Source organism: Dendrobates tinctorius, unplaced genomic scaffold, assembly GCF_039654945.1.
Source record: "Dendrobates tinctorius isolate UK_male_01 unplaced genomic scaffold, ASM3965494v1 ptg000011l, whole genome shotgun sequence".
In the NCBI taxonomy this organism is placed as follows: Eukaryota; Metazoa; Chordata; class Amphibia; order Anura; family Dendrobatidae; genus Dendrobates; species Dendrobates tinctorius.
This window is the reverse complement of record NW_027361679.1, coordinates 80,557,155-80,577,048: the sequence shown is the minus strand read 5'-3', so window position 1 is coordinate 80,577,048 and position 19,894 is coordinate 80,557,155. Positions and strand designations below refer to the sequence as shown.

Here is a 19,894-nt window from a genome sequence, read left to right as displayed (position 1 = left end):
ATGGCCCTGTCAGGTCTGCCATTGGTCCATGGGTGCTTCTGGGTCAGGGCATTGCCGGAGCACAAATAACAGGAGGGAGGCGCGGCCGCGGCTTGTGGCGCATGCGCATTGCATGCAGAGACCCCGTCGGCCGTGAGCCTGTCAGAAGGGACCGCCGTGGCTGTCAGGCGGCAGGGGGGCTGCGGCGTGGGTGCGGAGGCCAGGTGAGTATGCGGAGGCGGCGTGACATACTGTTTGTCATGGTTAAGACATGGTTAATGTCCTGTTCTCACAGGGTTAACTTTTGCCGGCCTCTCTTTGGATCTGGGAGGGGTATTTATACTCACTCCAGACTAGCATTCTCTGTCAGCTATACTGTTATTCTGGCTGTGTGTCTGACCGACCCCCCTGGTGTGCGTGTACTGCATTGCTTGCTTGATTCCCGTGTATGACCCGACCTGTCCCCCTCACTCTGATCTCCGTCTCACTTTTTAGGTACTATGTCTTCTCTGGTTCTGACCTCCTGGCTTGGCTATTGTTACTCCGCTACCGTTTGCCCCTATTGTACCGTCTATTGCCCGTTCTGGTTTTCTGATCTATTGCTACGTCCTGAATATCCGCTCTGCCTAACCCTTTGGTACTGTCCTGCTATCTCGTGCATTGACCCCGGCTTGATCTGGTTTCCACCCCTGTCTATGCCCCTTGATAACTTGTCCCGTAGTTACATTTCTAGGAGTTTCCCTGCAGCTCCTAGCTCTGTGGAGCTTAGACCGCGCCCCCAGCAGTCACATGCTTCATGTCCTGATACTCTGAAGCACACATGGTCACCGCTGCTGCCCTGCTCCACCGTTATCTTTTGAGCACTGTTTTTGTACTCCGGACACACGCACTGGCTCAGTGAGCGAGTGTAGTGCGGTGTTCCTGACACTGTCTCATTTTTCTTGGCGAGAATGTTTGACATAATGGTGACATCTGGTGCAGAAATATATTTCTCTTACGTTTCCTTTTGCAGTAGGCACGTTTCCTGATGGCTTTGTTTGATTTGCGTTCTTGATTTTGCATTTTATCATTCTTGAATGCAGTTCAGAGTTGCTAATATAGGCTACAATATGGCAGCATATACAAGACACTGTTACAGTATATGCAAAGGAAAACCTAACTGATGCTAAATTGAAGCTCTGCTTTGGAGCCATGAAAATATGAAATTCTGAAATTGCACTGTCAGCAGAATTGCTTCTACTATAAATAGGAATGATTTGCTAAGAGCAGAACAGTGGAGGGGGGAATCAAATTCCCTGCCGCATCTTGGAGGCTTCAGTCAAGCATGGGATGGTCATCTGCACGCTACAGTACAAGTACATGCAAACAGCCATGATATCTGATATACTTTCTATAGAAATCTGTGAGTCCATATTGTACTGCTGTGTGATGATATACAGTTGAAACCAGAAGTTTATACACTATATAAAAAGACACAGGTGCATGTTTTTCTCAATATCTGACATGATATCAGAATAAACCTTTCCTGTTTTAGGTCAATTAGGAATACCATAATTATTAATACTTGCCAAATGCCCGAATAATGAGAGAGAGAATGTTTTAAGGCATTTTTATTACTTACTGCAAAGTCAAAAGTTTACATACATTTCATAAGTATTTGGTACCATTGCCCTTAAACTGAATGACTTGGGTCAAACGTTTGGGATATCCTTCCACAATCTTCTCACTATAGTTCAGAATTTGGGCCAATTCCTCCTGACAAAACTGGTGTAACTGATCAAGGTGTGTGGGTCGACTTGCTCGCACCTGCCTTTTCAGCTTTGCCCATAAATTTTCAAAAGGATTGACATCAGGGCTTTGTGATGGCCACTCCAAAACATTGACTTTGTTATCCTTAAGCCTCTTTGTTACCATTTTGGCAGTATGCATTGAGTCATTGTCCATTTGGAAGACCCATTTCTGCCCAAGCTTTAACTTCCTGGCTGATGTCCTGAGATGTTGCTTCAGTATTGTCACATAATCTTCGTTTCTCATGATGCCATCTATTTTGTGAAGTGCACCAGTCCCTCCTGCAGCAAAACAACCCCACAACATGATGCTGCCACCCCCGTGTTTCACAGTTGAGATGGTGTTCCAAACGTAACAATGGTCATTATGCCCCAAAATTTTAGTTTCATCAGACCACAGGACATGTCTCCAAAAATCAAGGTCTTTTTTTTCCTGTGTGCATTTGCAAACATTAATCTGTCTGTTTTTGTTTCTTTTGGAATAATGGCTTCTTCCTGGCAGAGTGGCCTTTCAGCCCATGTTGGCAGTACTCGTTTCACTGTGGATATTGACATGATCTTACCATCTTCCCCCATCATCTTCACAAGGTCTTTTGCTTTTGTCCTTGGGTTGATTTGCACATGTCGTACTAAAGGGCCTGTCACACTAAGAGATATCGCTAGCAATATCGCTATAACTAGTGACGTTATAGTGATATTGCTAGCGATATCGCTGTGTCTGATACTTACCTACGACCGGCTCCCCGCTGGTTATCGCTGATCGCTCGAAAACGTCCTGGACCGCTTCTCGTCGTCAGCTTCCTGCTGGGGCTTCCTGCTGTGGAGACGAGCGTCACGTGGACGCGGACGGGAAGACGTCAGGATCGCCGCGTCTGACAGGTAAGTAGCGACCCCCGTCCCCAGCGATGTCGCTGGTGAGATCTGCCTGTGTGGCAGCTCACTAGCGACCACTTAGCGATGTACCAGCGATTCTGACAGCGTCATATCACTGGTCGGGATCGCTGGTACATCGTTAAGTGTGACAGTACCCTAAAGCACGTTCATCTCTGGGATACGGAACCCGTCTCCTTCCTGAGCGGTTTTAAGGGCTGTACATTCCCATCTTGTTTGTACTTGTGTATAATTGTTTGTACAGATGAACAAGGCAACTTCAGGTATTTTGAAATTGTACCCAAAGACGAGTCAGACTTGTGCAAGTCCACAATTATCTTCCTGTTATCTTAGCTGAATTCTTTAGACTTTCCCATGATACTACACAAAGAAGTAGTTTGTTTTAGGTGTGCATTAAAATACATCCATTAGTCTCTAACTCTAATGTTGCCAAAAAACAGCTACCAAACACATGACATCATCATATGGGCAGTCCACAATTGTTTAACGGCATAGCAATCTTATTGTATGTAAACGTTTGACTTTGCAGTAAGAAAAATGCCTTAAACATTCTCATTATTTTGGCATTTTCAAATATTAATAATTATGGTAATCCTAATTGACCTAAAATGGTAAAGGTTTATTCTGATTTGATGCAAGATATTGAGAAAAACATGCAGATGTGTCTTTTTATATAGTGTTTGTAATCTTCTGGTTTCAACTGTATATATGGCATTATCCTACACATGCTATATTACAGATGTATTATTTCAAAGAAAGGAAGAAGGCCAGAAGTGGAGAATACTAGCGATAAGCAACTTTATTCGAGTGCAGAGTTTTACAGAAATCTGTATTCTAGAGAATATTGTTTTTTTTTGCAATTTGCTTAGTGCCAATTCAGAAAAATGGCAGCAAGCTATGGCTGCCATGTTCCTGACCTGTAAAGGTCCAATTAATTTTAAAAAAAAACAATAACACCTCCCCGCTCACCAGTCCCCCCCCCATCCTTCTGTCTGGTACTCATGCCTCTTATTTACCTATTCGGCCTCTGTACACTTTCTTTACAATGTCACTTTCTTCACTCCAGGACAGGTCTCTTGGGTCGACTAGGCCTCAGAATCACTGTGCGCCATGCTGTCGCATAGGCAACGTGCGTCACAACATGCAGTGACCTCAGTCATTTAGACAACCTGGAAGACCTGTCCTGGAGTGGAAACATCAGAGAATAGTTGCGACGGCAAGAATGGGAAAAGAAGAGGTGCAGAGGACCAGACTGTGGCATGCAGGGGAGCAATGAAATGAGTATTTTTTTATTTTTCTTTTTACATCCTACATTTATTATGCTCTGGTGTCTAGAGACACTCCATTGCAATATAAGGGGCTTTGAATTTTCAGAGAATAACTAACTTAGTATTGAATCAAATTCCCCTGGAAAATCCACGTAATTTGTCGAATTTGCATTTTGTCAGATCTGCTCATGTCTGGAGAATCTAGTGTCTCATAAATGCCCCATATGGTCTCTTTACTGCAGACCCATATTGAAGTCTATACACCACAACCTATGACTGTGTGCGCTCTATTGTGCGTAGAGACCCTCCCAGCGTTCAGGCTCTCATAAATGGCACATCTGCTGACGCCGTAATCTGTCAAAAAACTACAACTAGTAAGGAGTGATTCCTGCAGTAACACATTATGAGGGAACTACACATAGTGCACAGAGGCCACACATGAGAACATCAATTTAGTACGTCAGATTCTTGGAGTTGAAGAAAGTCTGCTCCTTTGATCTGTTGCCGATCTAATTGGTACCTTATTTTGCAGCCAATATCATGTGCTATCTTATTCGAAGGTGTCAGTCAATATTGCTAAGGCTGGGGTCACACTGCGTTATGGCAGTCCGTTAACGCCGCCATAGACTCCCATTATGTAGCGCATCGCGACGTATGCCGTAAAGCGGCATACGTTCACAACGTACCGTTATTCACTGACGGAGCCTCGGACGCAGCCTGCAGCGTCTGAGGCTCCGTCACCGCTAGCGCTGATGAAGCATCAGTGCTAGCGGTATAGCATAACACACATCGTGTTATGCTACAGCGCTAACACAGCCCTTCAACGCTATGCGTTGAACGGGCTGTGTTAACGCTATGTGAACCCGGCCTTAGATCATAATTAAGAGATACGGTATATCACGTTTGCGAGCTAAACAATTATAATGTGGGGCGAATTATAAAAGGATGGAGATCGAATATTAATTATTGTGTGGAGGTTTTAAATGTTATGTGTCATTTATTGTGATTAATCATCTAGTTCCTAGACAGATCTGCAGATATGTTACCCAATTCCATAGTATTAAATAACTACATGGAGGCAATCTTGTAATGACTGCCACTACACTGCAAAGGAAGAAACAGATACGACAAAAACAGAGCGTAGACGACTACATAGTGCCGCATAGTGTCCATATGAAAATGTAATTTGCATACATGGCGATATATGCTGCCTGAATACAAAGTGCAAAATTTTGCTATAATATAGGGGTTCCCATGATTGTACATGTTTTTCCGTTGTCTGTAGTGCCTGGAGTTGCCACTCACACCATGGCTCTTATAACCTCTCACTGATGGGTTTCGTTTTAAAGGGAATCCGTCAGCCCGTTTTGCTATGTAATCTTAAGAGCAGCATGAGATAGTGGTAGAGACCCTGATTCCAGCGATGTATAACTTAGTTTACGGACTTCAGCAGTTATGATACAGTCAAAATTTTCTCTACTGCAGATCCTAGCAGAGGTCAGTTGTTGATCTTTGTATAACCTCAGCCTCACCGCAGCTTTCTGTGTACCATGTATAGTGTCAGAGAGCTGCTACTCAGTGCTGGGGGAGTGGCTGGACCAGGCGGCACAAGGCCAGTTGTCCTGTAATTATGATCTCCTTTTAATAAAACACTGATTATATTGAAAAAGCAAAACAGCCCAGTAAGTGACACATCACTGTAATCAGGCTCCTACATTGTGGTGCTCTCAGATTACATAGCTTGCATGTTTGGCAGCTTTTCAAGTCCTAAAGTCCCCTGAGTTGTCAAGACCTTCAAAGCTTGAACAGGTGAAAGGCAATACAGTGGCATGTAAAACTTTAGGCACCACTGGTCAGAATTACTGTTTTTGTGAACAGTTGAGCAAGTTAAAAATTAAATGATTTCTAAAAGGCCTAAAGTTAAAGATGACACATTTCCTTTGTATTTTAGGCAAAAAAGTGTGTGTGTGTGTATGTGTGTGTAATATATATATATATATATATATATACACACAGTTGTGGCCAAAAGTATTGTCATCCCTGCAATTCTGTCAGATAATACTCAGTTTCTTCCTGAAAATGATTGCAAACACAAATTCTTTGGTATTATTATCTTCATTTAATTTGTCTTAAATGAAAAAACACAAAAGAGAATGAAGCAAAAAGCAAAACATTGATCATTTCACACAAAACTCCAAAAATGGGCCAGACAAAAGTATTGGCACCCTCAGCCTAATACTTGGTTGCACAACCTTTAGCCAAAATAACTGCGACCAACCGCTTCCGGTAACCATCAATGAGTTTCTTACAATGCTCTGCTGGAATTTTAGACCATTCTTCTTTGGCAAACTGTTCCAGGTCCCTGATATTTGAAGGGTGCCTTCTCCAAACTGCCATTTTTAGATCTCTCCACAGGTGTTCTATGGGATTCAGGTCTGGACTCATTGCTGGCCACCTTAGAAGTCTCCAGTGCTTTTTCTCAAACCATTTTCTAGTGCTTTTTGAAGTGTGTTTTGGGTCATTGTCCTGCTGGAAGACCCATGACCTCTGAGGGAGACCCAGCTTTCTCACACTGGGCCCTACATTATGCTGCAAAATTTGTTGGTAGTCTTCAGACTTCATAATGCCATGCACACGGTCAAGCAGTCCAGTGCCAGAGGCAGCAAAGCAAGCCCAAAACATCAGGGAACCTCCGCCATGTTTGACTGTAGGGACCGTGTTCTTTTCTTTGAATGCCTCTTTTTTTTTTTTTTTTCTCCTGTAAACTCTATGTTGATGCCTTTGCCCATAAAGCTCTACTTTTGTCTCGTCTGACCAGAGAACATTCTTCCAAAACGTTTTAGGCTTTTTCAGGTAAGTTTTGGCAAACTCCAGCCTGGCTTTTTTATGTCTCGGGGTAAGAAGTGGGGTCTTCCTGGGTCTCCTACCATACAGTCCCTTTTCATTCAGACGCCGACTGATAGTACGGGTTGACACTGTTGTACCCTCGGACTCCAGGGCAGCTTGAACTTGTTTGGATGTTAGTCGAGGTTCTTTATCCAACATCCGCACAATCTTGCGTTGAAATCTCTTGTCAATTTTTCTTTTCCGTCCACATCTAGGGAGGTTAGCCACAGTGCCATGGGCTTTAAACTTCTTGATGACACTGCACACAGTAGACACAGGAACATTCAGGTCTTTGGAGATGGACTTGTAGCCTTGAGATTGCTCATGCTTCCTCACAATTTGGTTTCTCAAGTCCTCAGACAGTTCTTTGGTCTTCTTTCTTTTCTCCATGCTCAATGTGGTACACACAAGGACACAGGACAGAGGTTGAGTCAACTTTAATCCATGTCAACTGGCTGCAAGTGTGATTTAGTTATTGCCAACACCTGTTAGGTGCCACAGGTAAGTTACAGGTGCTGTTAATTACACAAATTAGAGAAGCATCACATGATTTTTCGAACAGTGCCAATACTTTTGTCCACCCTCTTTTTTTATATTTGGTGTGGAATTATATCCAATTTGGCTTTAGGACAATTCTTTTTGTGTTTTCTCGTTTAAGACAAATTAAATGAAGATAATAATACCAAAGAATTTGTGTTTGCAATCATTTTCAGGAAGAAACTGAGTATTATCTGACAGAATTGAGGGGTGTCAATACTTTTGGCCACAACTGTGTATATATATTATATTATAGTCGTCTTTTACATTTTAAAAATTACAAAAAGGAAAAAGGGCCTATGCAAAAGTTTGGGCAACCTGCATGGTTAATACCTAGCAGCACCTTCTTTTTGCAAGTATCACAGTATGTAAATCCTATTTGTAGCCAGCTAAGAATCTTTCAATTCATGTTTGAGGGATTTTCATCCATTCTTCCTTGGAAAATTCTTCCAGTTCTGTGAGATTCCTGGGTCATCCTGCATGCATTACTCTTTTGAGGACTAGCCACAGATTTTCAATGAAGATCAGATCGGGCGACTGTGAGGGCCATTATCAAACCTTCAGCTTGTGCCTTTTGAGGTAGTCTAGTGTGGATTTTTTTATCTTTAATTTTTAATAAAGGAGGTTTTAACAATAAAGACTTCATAACACACTTTTTGCTTTAATGATACAAGACTCCTATAAATAAGACATAGAAAAAACAAAAAACGCCTCCCATCCTCCACGTCCCACCAGGACAGGGATTATATTCCTCACAAATTGTGTTAATTCTCAAGGAAAGTAACACTACGTGTAGACCAAGGCACCAAGGGAAAGTGAAAGAGTGTAGGAAAAACAGGAGTAAGGGGCTAGCCGTTGTGTTGTGCTCAATAATAGTCCCACGGAGCCCATACTGCCTTAAACAGGTTGCATTCAGGGTAGCTATGAAGTACTCCATTCAACATGCATCACACACCACTACTGCAATACTCTAGTTGAGCAGGTGTGGAAGCTCTCCTCCAACAATATGCAACCAAGCATCTAGCAGCAGTTCATAGGTGACAAAGTAATTTAGCGGGTCTCTTTCCCATTACCCAGGGAGGAACATTAAGCAAGAACACTGTAGGATTCAGTATGGTATCAGTAAATAAAACCTCCTGAATCAGTCTATTGTGGTGGTTTTTTACGTGTGTTTAGGATCATTATCCATTTGTAGAAGACACCCAAACTTTTCCATGCCACGGTAGCCAGAGAGAGTCCAACATGTGGGACTCTCGCTGAGGTTAAAGGTCACCTCATGCCTTACTTGTAAGCTGTCATCAGTGCTTGTTCTTCAGAGCACTTGTGTGTCTAGTTGGCATACTGGTACATTCCTCAGAACATAGTGTTACCCATTTCTATTGTGTTATGTCCCAACTGCTAATGCTGAAATTGCTCAGTAAATAACTTTGCCAGAAATACAATATTATCTCCCATCAGTCTGATCGCCCTGTAAACATGTAGAAGTGTCCTAACATGGTATTAGTTACAGCCTTGGAAAAAATCTCCTAAAGGGAGTTATCTGAATCTGTAACACAAGACTAATGTTAAGTGGAAAGTCTGCATTTCTCTTATGTAACAGCATTTTAGCCACAAATGGAGGCTTGTGAAGATTCCTGGTAATGCCGGCAGAATGAGTGCATCACCTATATAATTATTAGGAATTAAAACCAAATATGGAAACATTCATTAATCTGCTTTTATTTTTAATCTAATTGTAGCTTTTTTAAATATGTTTGTACATGATTAGGAGGGTGGCTGACCTGTGTTAAAGGAAATCTCTCAGCAAGTTTTTGCTACTCCATCTAAGAACAAAAACCCAAGATTAAAACAAAATGAGCAAATACCTTGCAGGAAATAAATAGCAAAAGTGCATGAAAATAATATAGGGTACTTAGTTGACATAATTTTGATCAAAAATACGTAAAAGCCATCCCACCACGTCAAGGTGACCCTATTCGGGACAGTCCTAACCTCTAGTATTAAAACCTTAGAATGTATCAAATGAAGTAAATGTGAATAAGGACCGATCAGGAACAAGACCCCGACTAGTGGACACCCAGCCATGGGGAGCTATATAAATGTAATGTCCAGCTCAAAGAAAAGGGAGGTCACAACCTTGTTTGCAAAGAGTGTAAAAGCCTGAAACCAGAAAACCTAAAGAGAAGAACTGGAGTATAAGTTATCACATTCCTATGTATGGCCAAAAAGAATAAAGGGCACTTGTATTAAATACAAAAACCTACAAGGAAAATGAAGTATAACTCCTAAAAGTGAATTCAAATGATTTTTTTAGCTTCTTCCAGGGTGGGCAAGCCTTTCCCCCTCCTAGAAGAAGCTATATGCGAAATGCCTGTTGGAGTATCACTTACTGACACTCAGGTTACTTATCCAACTCTGCCTCATCCCTTTATCTGTTCATGCGTTGTTATATACTCTGTGTGTGCTTAATCTGGTCATTCTGATTCCTTTGTCAATCCTACATGATTTATTTTTCATTGCCTTACAATATGTGCAAAAACATTGGCATGTGGAATACTCCCCTTAATATGGCCACTTAGTCTTAGTACTCCTTAATATCTGATATTATCACCAGCCACCGTTAATTTGAAGACACATAATTTCTGAATTTATTTTGGTATGCACATATTTGTCTTGTACTAAATATTAGTAATATTAATCTTGCACAAGAATTTTTCAGAGTGAGTTACTTACCTTTATATGACCTCTTGGCCTCAATCTCTAGACTTCAAAAAGTACTACTACCACCATCAGCCACTATACTATTTTTGAGCTGTAATTGCCACTATGTATTTGATTACATGTTTTTCTTGATTAAATGTTGGTGTACCTTAGTGACATAGTATTGGATGTTTCTAGTATAAGTTGGTATACATGTAACGTGTAGGCATATGTTCACAATGGCCACTAAACAGACAAAACTTAAAATAAAAACAAAATGAGGAAAGACCCTGCAGTAAATAAATAGCAATAGTGCATGAAAATAACGTTGGGTACTTGGTTAACATAACTACCTGAGAGCAGTATGATGTAAGGACAGAGAACTTAATTTCAGCGATGTATCACTTACTGGGCTGCTTGTTGTCATGTTGATAAAATCACTGTGTTATCTGCTGCCAATCTTCCAGTTCCCTGAATGCTGAGCTCTGTGTAACCCCACCCACATCACTGATTGACAGCTTTTTGTCTACACTGTGCATAGGCAGAAAGCTGCCAATCTGGGGGTGAGGTTGCACTCATTAATATGGAGGATTACATGGCAGCAGGTTTACTTGTACTGTAGTGATAAAATCACTATTTTACCACCAGGAGATTATCAAAACACCAGCAAGCAGCCCTGCAAGTGATACATAGCTTGAATCAGGGTCTCTGTCTCTACTTTATTATGTTAAGGTGGCAACGTTCAGAGATGAGTTTTGCAGCAGCCACATGCACCATAGGAAAAAAATAGCCTGGAGTCACTAGATTCCGTGTAAGAGTTTACTAGACTTGCCCTGAAAACCTGTGCAGAGTTCACTGTGCAGGGAAGGGGTGAGGTGAGCGGTGACCGATCCACTATTGTGAATGGCGACTCCTTTGTTATCTACTATGTCTAGGTAACCTTTCATTGTACGTATGCCTGTGATGATATTGAGAAAACTTTTCAGTAGTTATCTGCACAGAACAGGATGTGATAACCTATTATGAAGCTCACCGGTTAGAGGGAAAAATGTAAGATTTCAGGACTTATTTTTAATGTAGCTAGTAATATAGAAAATAATAACTACATGTAACATAACATATAATAACAAATATATTCCTCAGACCTATCAATGTCTAGTTATTAAAGACCAGGAAGTAGAAGCCTGTCAGACACCTTTGGTTTATTAGGCCAATCACAATGTTGGGTCGGGAAGTTGAGTTTAATTGTTGAAAAAAATAGCTGATTATGTATGCAAATGAGCCTGTAATTGCCCTGTGGGCGGTCCATAAACCCTGGCCAATGCCACAGCTCTGCTGTTGGGCAACATCACTGTGTGCGGCACTAAGATCTCCAAATCGCTAATATACATAACTCATTGAAATCCCTGCAGTCAAAGGGGCGGTTCTTATCAGTGATTGACAGCCTTTCCGCTATACGTTTGCATACAATGATAGCGGTCACTGAAAAGGACCTCCTGCTTGACTACTAATTCAAAAATGAGAGTGGATTTCAATGAATGGAACAAGTATTACTGACTCTTTTCCCATAATGCTATATATCATTCTTCCCAGCTTCTCCTGCATGTTTAATATCACAAGTTCCCTTTAAGTCCCTCTTGTAAAACTTCCAGCAACTGCTTTGCAAGCTCTTTTCAACTTTCTATCTCTAAAATATCTTAATTAAAAAAAAAAGTGTAACATAATAATGAATGTCTGCTAATATCAGTTTTATCTGTTTCTTTTGTAGGAGAGCTGCTGACTCAGCCAAGACCAGAAGGGATAAAGGAAATAATCTGTCCGAAAAATGGCAGTGAGCGAGTGAACGTCGCCCTGGTTTATCCCCCCACTCCGACAGTGATCAGCCCCTGCTCCAAGTGACATCCCAATATCCCGCTTCTCTGCTGCAGTATTTGTGGACTATGAAATCAGAGATATTAAGGAAGGAAAAAGACAATCAAAGGACCCAAACGTTTTATCAAAGACCCGGGATATTGTGACATTTTGGAATGCAGCAAAGGCACCCCTCTTATTAACAGACAGGCACCAATTTCACTTCCAAGCTTTAAGGTAAGTGGCTATTCTGGAAGTCCTGTGTGTAGTTAGGCCTTAAAGGGGTTTCCCAGGCTTGGGACAGTCAGTCTGTGACTTCAGACTACTGAATCATGGCAGCGAGTGGGGTGCGTGATGTTACGGCTCCCCGGTATTGCCAATGCGTGACCACAATTTGTATAATTGCAGTCTCATGACACTTAGTTGTACCAGCTCCTCTCAATTCACTTCTGTGAATGCAACTAGCCAGCACATGACCACAATTACGTGACTACCCACTCGGTCATGCAACACCGGAGATTCGTGACAATGAACGCAGCACATGCTGTCACCGTTCCACAGTCTGCAGACACATAGGATGACTGCTGGCCTTTGAACATGGGAATTTGTCTGTTCGGCAGTTTATCAATTAAAAGTGAATGAACAAAAGAGAAATCTAAATCAAATGAACATTTGGTGTGACCATCCTTTGCCTGCAAAACAGCATCAATTATTCTAGGTGCCATTGCACACAGTTTTGAAGAAACTCAACAGAGAGGGTGTTCCAAACATCTTGGAGAAATAATTACAAATCTTGTGTGGATGTAGGCTTGTGCAAACCATTGTGTCTCTTAATGTAATCCTAGACAGATTCGATCATATTGAAACAAAAGCCCTGTGGGGGCCAAATTAGCACTTCCAGGTCTTTGTTCTTTTTTCATGCCACAGGTTATACATCCATGGCAAGACTGAGCACCACAACCAGAAGGGAGGTACTGCATCACCAAGGTCTTGCCAAGGCAAAGATTTCAAAACGAACTTATGATTCAAGATGTGGTGTTTAAACTTCTTTGATAAATCACCAAAGAATGGGCAACGTAGTGGTCCGCAGACACAGTAGTCGGTCAAGGAAACGCAATGGAGCAGATGAAAGACACATCATGCTAACTTTCCTTCGAAATCCCAAGATGTCCAGCAGTGCCATCAACACACATCTGGCAGCAATTAGTGGAACCCAGCTATGCCCATCTACAGTCATGGCCAAAAGTTTTGAGAATGACACAAATATTATATTTTCACATGATCTGCTGGCCTCTGGTTTTTATGTGTGTTTGTCAGATGTTTTTATCACATACAGAAATATAATTGCAATCATATTATGAGTAGCAAAAGGTTATATTGACAGTTAGAATGAGTTAATGCAGCAAGTCAATATTTGCAGTGTTGACCCTTCTTCTTCAGGATCTCAGCAATTCTCCCTGGCATGCTCTCAATCAACTTCTGGATAAAATCCTGACTGATAGCAGTCCATTCTTGCAGAATCAATGCTTTTATTTTGTCTGAATTTGAAGGTTTTTGTTTGTCCACCCGTCTCTTGATGATTGACCACAAGTTCTCAATGGGATTAAGATCTGGTGAGTTTCCAGGCCATGGTCCCAAAATCTCTATGTTTTGTTCCCTGAGCCATTTAGTTATCACCTTTGCTTTATGGCAAGGTGCTCCATCATGTTGAAAAAGGCATTGTTGATGGCCAAACTGCTCTTGGACGGTTGGGAGAAGTTGCTCTTGGAGGACATTCTGGTACCATTCTTTATTCATGGCTGTGTTTTTAGGCAAGACTGAGAGAGAGCCCATTCCCTTGGCTGAGAAGCAACCCCACACATGAATGGTTTCAGGATGCTTGACAGTTGGCATGAGACAAGACTGGTGATAGCGCTCACCTGGTCTTCTCCGAATAAGCCGTTTTCCAGATGTCCCAAACAATCGAAAAGGGGATTCATCAGAGAAAATGACTTTACCCCAGTCCTCAGCAGTACACTCCCTGTACCTCTTGCAGAATATCAGTCTGTCCATGATGTTTTTCCTGGAGAGAAGTGGCTTCTTTGCTGCCCTCCTTGAGACCAGGCCTTGCTCCAAGAGTCTCTGCCTCATATTGCGTGCAGATGCACTCACACCTGCCTGCTGCCATTCCTGAGCAAGCTCTGCACTGCTGGTAGCCCGATCCCGCAGCTGAAACACTTTTAAGAGACGGTCCTGGCGCTTGCTGGTCTTTCTTGGGCGCCCTGGAGCCTTTTTGGCAACAAGGGAACCTCTCTCCTTGAAGTTCTTGATGATGCGATAGATTGTTGACTGAGGTGCAATCTTTCTAGCTGCGATACTCTTCCCTGTTAGGCCATTTTTGTGCAGTGCAATGATGACTGCACGTGTTTCTTTAGAGATAGCCATGGTTAACAGAAGAGAAACAATGATGCTAAGCACCAGCCTCCTTTTAAAGTGTCCAGTGGTGTCATTCTTACTTAATCATGACAGATTGATCTCCAGCCCTGTCCTCATCAACACCCACACCTGTGTTAATGGAGCAATCACTGAAACGATGTTAGCTGGTCCTTTTAAGGCAGGGCTGCAATGATGTTGAAATGTGTTTTGGGGGATAAAGTTCATTTTCTAGGCAAATATTGACTTTGCAAGTAATTGCTGTTAAGCTGATCACTCTAACATTCTAGAATATATGCAAATTGCCATTAGAAAAAATGAAGCAGTAGACTTTGTAAAAATTAATATTTGTGTAATTCTCAAAACTTTTGGCCATGACTGTACTGTTTGGAGTAGTCTGGCTAAAACAGGTCTTCAGTGAAGAATTGCAGCCAAAAATCCAAACCTTAGACATAGAAACAAGGCCAAGTGACTCAACTATTCATGGAAACCTAGGAACTGGAGTGCAGAAAAATAGCATCAGGTGCTATGATCTAATGAGTCAAAATGTTAAATATTTGGCTGTAACAGGTAGTTTGCCAACAAAGGACTGGAGAACAGTACAATAATGAGTGTCTACAGGCGACCGTGAAGCATGGTGGAGGTTCATTGCAAGTTTGGGGCTGCATTTCCTCAAAAGGAGTTGAGAATTTGGTCAAGAATAATAATGTCTTCAATGCTGAGAAATGCAGGCAGTTACTGATCCATTATACTATGCCACCAGTGACGCATTTGATTAGCTCCAAATTTATTCTGCTGCAGGACAACCCCAAACATAAAGTCTGTATCATTAAGAACTATCTCCAGCGTAAAGAAGAACAAGGAGTCCTGGAAGTGATGATATGGTCACCACACAACCCTTATCTTGAGATTGAGTCTTTGTAGGAATAAAGAGAAGGATTTGTGAAAGCCTTCATCCACATCTGTGGTTGTTAGTTCGCTGTTATGTTTTGAACAACCTCTCTACCAAGTTCTTTAAAAAAAACTGTGATGAAGGCAAACGGGGGTCACACCAGATAATGATTTGATTTTTTTTTTTGGCTCATCCATTTTGCCAATTGATTAAAATAAACTATTATCACTTATAATTTTTGAAAGCATTGTTATTTTGCAGCTTATTATCCATACCTGCCCCAAACTTTTGCACATTACTATATCTCAGCCCCAACATAATCCAAAATGAGTTATCCACGTGTAAGTTTAGGGAATAGGGTTATACTAACTTTTATTTTTCTTTCCTAAAGTGCTGTAATTTTTTCCACTCCCAAGATATTACTTTAGTGCAGCCATCTACAACCTGTGGGTTTCCAACTGCCGCGAAACTGTGACTCCTAGCATGCCATGGCAGCAGATGTTTGGCTACAGATTGGGGACCACTGCTTTAGACCAGGTTCAGACACCTTATTTTTGATCTTTGTGCTGTACATGTTTCAGCACACTGATCCAATAATAACCAGTATATACATGTGCATACCAATGATTTTTCACGCAGACCAATGGGTGGGGAAAAAATCGCAGTTTGCACTAGCATGATCCCTTTCACAAACCAGACTAATGCATATCAGCAAGAAGCAGCTCCTGTCCTTGCCCACTATCCGGACAAACACACAGAACCAGTCACAAATACATTTTGAGGACATGCTGGCCTAAGTTTTAGTATGGTCGTATGACCCTGGCCTTGGTGTAGTATACTGGTCAGTATTCTGTACGAGTACCTACAGAGAGAAAACACCTCCTTTCCCCTTGGTTGGGCTTACAATTAGTGAATAAGACCTAAATAGCATTTTCAATTAACTCTTGGTGAGAGGAAATTGGTGGTTTAGTGTAACACTAAATACGTTTAACAAGATTTTCAAGTGACCATCATTAATGTTTGCACATAGAATGGAACTTGCAACATTTTGGTTTGGGCAAATAGAGCAGCATAAACATAGTGAACTGAGCTTTTATTGAAGAGTAATGGTATAGGTTGACACAAAGAAAAAACTGCACTAAAATGGAACTCTCAGGTATACTTTAGAACCTGAAATGACATAATCCCTAGAAACCACATGACATGTGTAGATCCTTCATATACTCCAGTAATAAAATTCATAGAAGTACAAACCATGTTTTTATCTTGCTTTGTTTTGCTCTACATCACATTTATTGGTTACATCATTAAAATTTACATACTAGTAAAAGTGATCTCGTGAAGAGGTGTGATGTTTACTTGTTGAAAATGTCTAGCACTGTGCCTCTCCACCTAATTAGCTGAGAACAGATGGACACCAATGGTCAGTGACTCTGCCCACAGTCAGGTTTTTGTATAATGATCCCCTCTTCCTCTCTGTAGAAACATGGTAATGTAGTTGAGAACAATTCTGGAAGGGAATTGACAGCTGCTAGGAGGAGAAGGAGACTTATTCTGTCCAGAGTTCATTAGCAATACAGATAACAGCAACACTAATAGAAACACATAGAAGCAAGAAACAATTAATTATAACAACCACTTGATCTAGGGTTATATGGTCCATGAGTCACAGCTAAATTCAGAAACACAGTGTAACTTCCCTATGTTTTTCTATGGAGGAAATCAACTTTATGACTACTGTACAATTTTGAATTTATAGCATTGTTTGGAAGGTCTGGTAGCTGTAGTCCTGGAATATTCTGGTAACCATGAACTGCACATTCCTGGTGTCCTATGCTGCAAGTATGCTTGTATAACAATTCAGCAGGAAGTCGCTCAGCGTTAGATCTGGAGGCTCACCTGAGAGAGGATGTGCCATATTACAGACTAGAAGGTTCACTGAGTAATAGGCGCACATATTAAGGGGGAGAAATCAATCTGGCTGTAAAAAAAAGCCAAATTGTGAGATTAAACTACACAACCATTTTGGATTAGCATTAGTGATGAGTGAGCGTGCTCGGATAAGATGTTATCTGAGTATTCTCATGCGCTAGCCACGTGTCTTTGGCGTGCTCGAATATTATGTTTGAGTCCCTGCGGCTGCATGTCTCGCAACTGAAATGCAAAAGGAGGGGTGCACTACTGTCATATCTCAATCTCCAGTGGAGTGCAATACCTAGCCTGTGAGCAGAGAAGCAAAAAAAGGAGAGAAAAAGACTAGGCTAATGATGGTATGCACATCCCAATAGACAATAAAAAACCTTTATTTCATATTGGATACAATAAGCTAAAAACATTTAAAATACAAACAAAGAACCAATGACCCAGACACCCCCAAAAAACAGGTAATATGAACCTAAGATGTGGCCCATATTGGACTTCATTGCCACTCATACAGTTGTGGCCAAAAGTATTGACACCTCTGCAATTTTGTCAGATAATACTCAGTTTCTTCCTGAAAATGATTGCAAACACAAATTCTTTGGTATTATTATCTTCATTTAATTTGTCTTAAATGAAAAAACACAAAAGAGAATGAAGCAAAAAGCAAAACATTGATCATTTCACACAAAACTCCAAAAATGGGCCAGACAAAAGTATTGGCACCCTCAGCCTAATACTTGGTTGCACAACCTTTAGCCAAAATAACTGCGACCAACCGCTTCCGGTAACCATCAATGAGTTTCTTACAATGCTCTGCTGGAATTTTAGACCATTCTTCTTTGGCAAACTGCTCCAGGTCCCTGATATTTGAAGGGTGCCTTCTCCAAACTGCCATTTTTAGATCTCTCCACAGGTGTTCTATGGGATTCAGGTCTGGACTCACTGCTGGCCACCTTAGAAGTCTCCAGTGCTTTCTCTCAAACCATTTTCTAGTGCTTTTTGAAGTGTGTTTTGGGTCATTGTCCTGCTGGAAGACCCATGACCTCTGAGGGAGACCCAGCTTTCTCACACTGGGCCCTACATTATGCTGCAAAATTTGTTGGTAGTCTTCAGACTGCATAATGCCATGCACACGGTCAAGCAGTCCAGAGGCAGCAAAGCAACCCCAAAACATCAGGGAACCTCCGCCATGTTTGACTGTAGGGACCGTGTTCTTTTCTTTGAATGCCTCTTTTTTTTTTTTCTCCTGTAAACTCTGTTGATGCCTTTGCCCAAAAAGCTCTACTTTTGTCTGATCTGAGCAGAGAACATTCTTCCAAAATGTTTTAGGCTTTTTCAGGTAAGTTTTGGCAAACTCCAGCCAAGCTTTTTTATGTCTCGGGGTAAGAAGTGGGGTCTTCCTGGGTCTCCTACCATACAGTCCCTTTTCATTCAGACGCCGACGGATAGTAAAGGTTGACACTGTTGTACCCTTGGACTCCAGGGCAGCTTGAACTTGTTTGGATGTTAGTCGAGGTTCTTTATCCAACATCCGCACAATCTTGCGCTGAAATCTCTTGTCAATTTTTCTTTTCCGTCCACATCTAGGGAGGTTAGCCACAGTGCCATGGGCTTTAAACTTCGTGATGACACTGCGCACGGTAGACACAGGAGCATTCAGGTCTTTGGAGATGGACTTGTAGCCTTGAGATTGCTCATGCTTCCTCACAATTTGGTTTCTCAAGTCCTCAGACAGTTCTTTGGTCTTCTTTCTTTTCTCCATGCTCAATGTGGTACACACAAGGACACAGGACAGAGGTTGAGTTAACTTTAATCCATGTCAACTGGCTGCAAGTGTAATTTAGTTATTGCCAACACCTGTTAGGTGCCACAGGTAAGTTACAGGTGCTGTTAATTACACAAATTAGAGAAGCATCACATGATTTTTCGAAGAGTGCCAATAATTTTGTCCACCCTCTTTTTTTATGTTTGGTGTGGAATTATATCCAATTTGGCTTTAGGACAATTCTTTTTGTGTTTTTTCATTTAAGACAAATTAAATGAAGATAATAATACCAAAGAATTTGTGTTTGCAATCATTTTCAGGGAGAAACTGAGTATTATCTGACAAAAGTGCAGGGGTGTCAATACTTTTGGCCACAACTGTAAGCAGGCACATATCATGCAATTCTATATAACAAGACAGCCGTGTACATTGCAGGCAAAGATAAGGCAGAAAGACAGACTTGTTATCAAGAATATAATAAGGCTGAGTTCACACGTGGCATTTTTTTCGTGTTTCCACGGCAGTTTTAACCACGCGATTTTGCCGCAAAAAATAAGCATCCCATGCATTCCTATGGGATTCCGCAATGCTGTGCTAATGCTGCGGTTTTTACTGCAGCGGAATCGCTTCAAGGTAAAAAAACGCAGCATGCTCATTAATTTTCTGGAATCGCGGCGATCCCGCACCCATAGGAATGCATTGTTCCGCTTACTTCCCGCATGTGGCTGTGCCCACCATGCGAAAAGTAAGCAGAACAATTTCGGATGGTACCCACGATTCGGAGGAGAGGAGACTGTCCTCCGGGCTTTGGGTACCATATCCCTGTAAAAAATAGAATTTAAAATAAAAAATATTGTTATTCTCACCTTCCGACGTCCCGCGCAGCCTTCCCGCCTCTCTCCACGCTCACGTTCCCAGTACTCCTTTGCGAAAATGCCCGCGATGACGTCTGTTCTCGCGGGATCGCGAAGTCTCGCGGTCATTCGCGGGACTTCATCGCGAA

The 19,894-nt window shown here is 41.6% G+C and overlaps 1 protein-coding gene across 3 annotated transcripts in view; it reads left to right on the top strand.

The window, feature by feature from the left end:
- Nucleotides 1–19,894, top strand: part of MFHAS1 (multifunctional ROCO family signaling regulator 1) — a 162,574-nt gene that overhangs the window by 128,934 nt on the left and 13,746 nt on the right. For 2 of the 3 annotated variants that reach the window (XM_073543660.1, XM_073543662.1), the window contains exon 2: nt 11,817–12,136. In XM_073543660.1, coding sequence (XP_073399761.1) covers nt 11,817–11,947 — 131 coding nt within the window. In that variant the 3' untranslated portion in view covers nt 11,948–12,136. Of the gene's footprint in view, nt 1–11,816; nt 12,137–19,894 lie in introns of those variants that run through there. The other variant, XR_012220006.1, reaches the window with a different exon arrangement.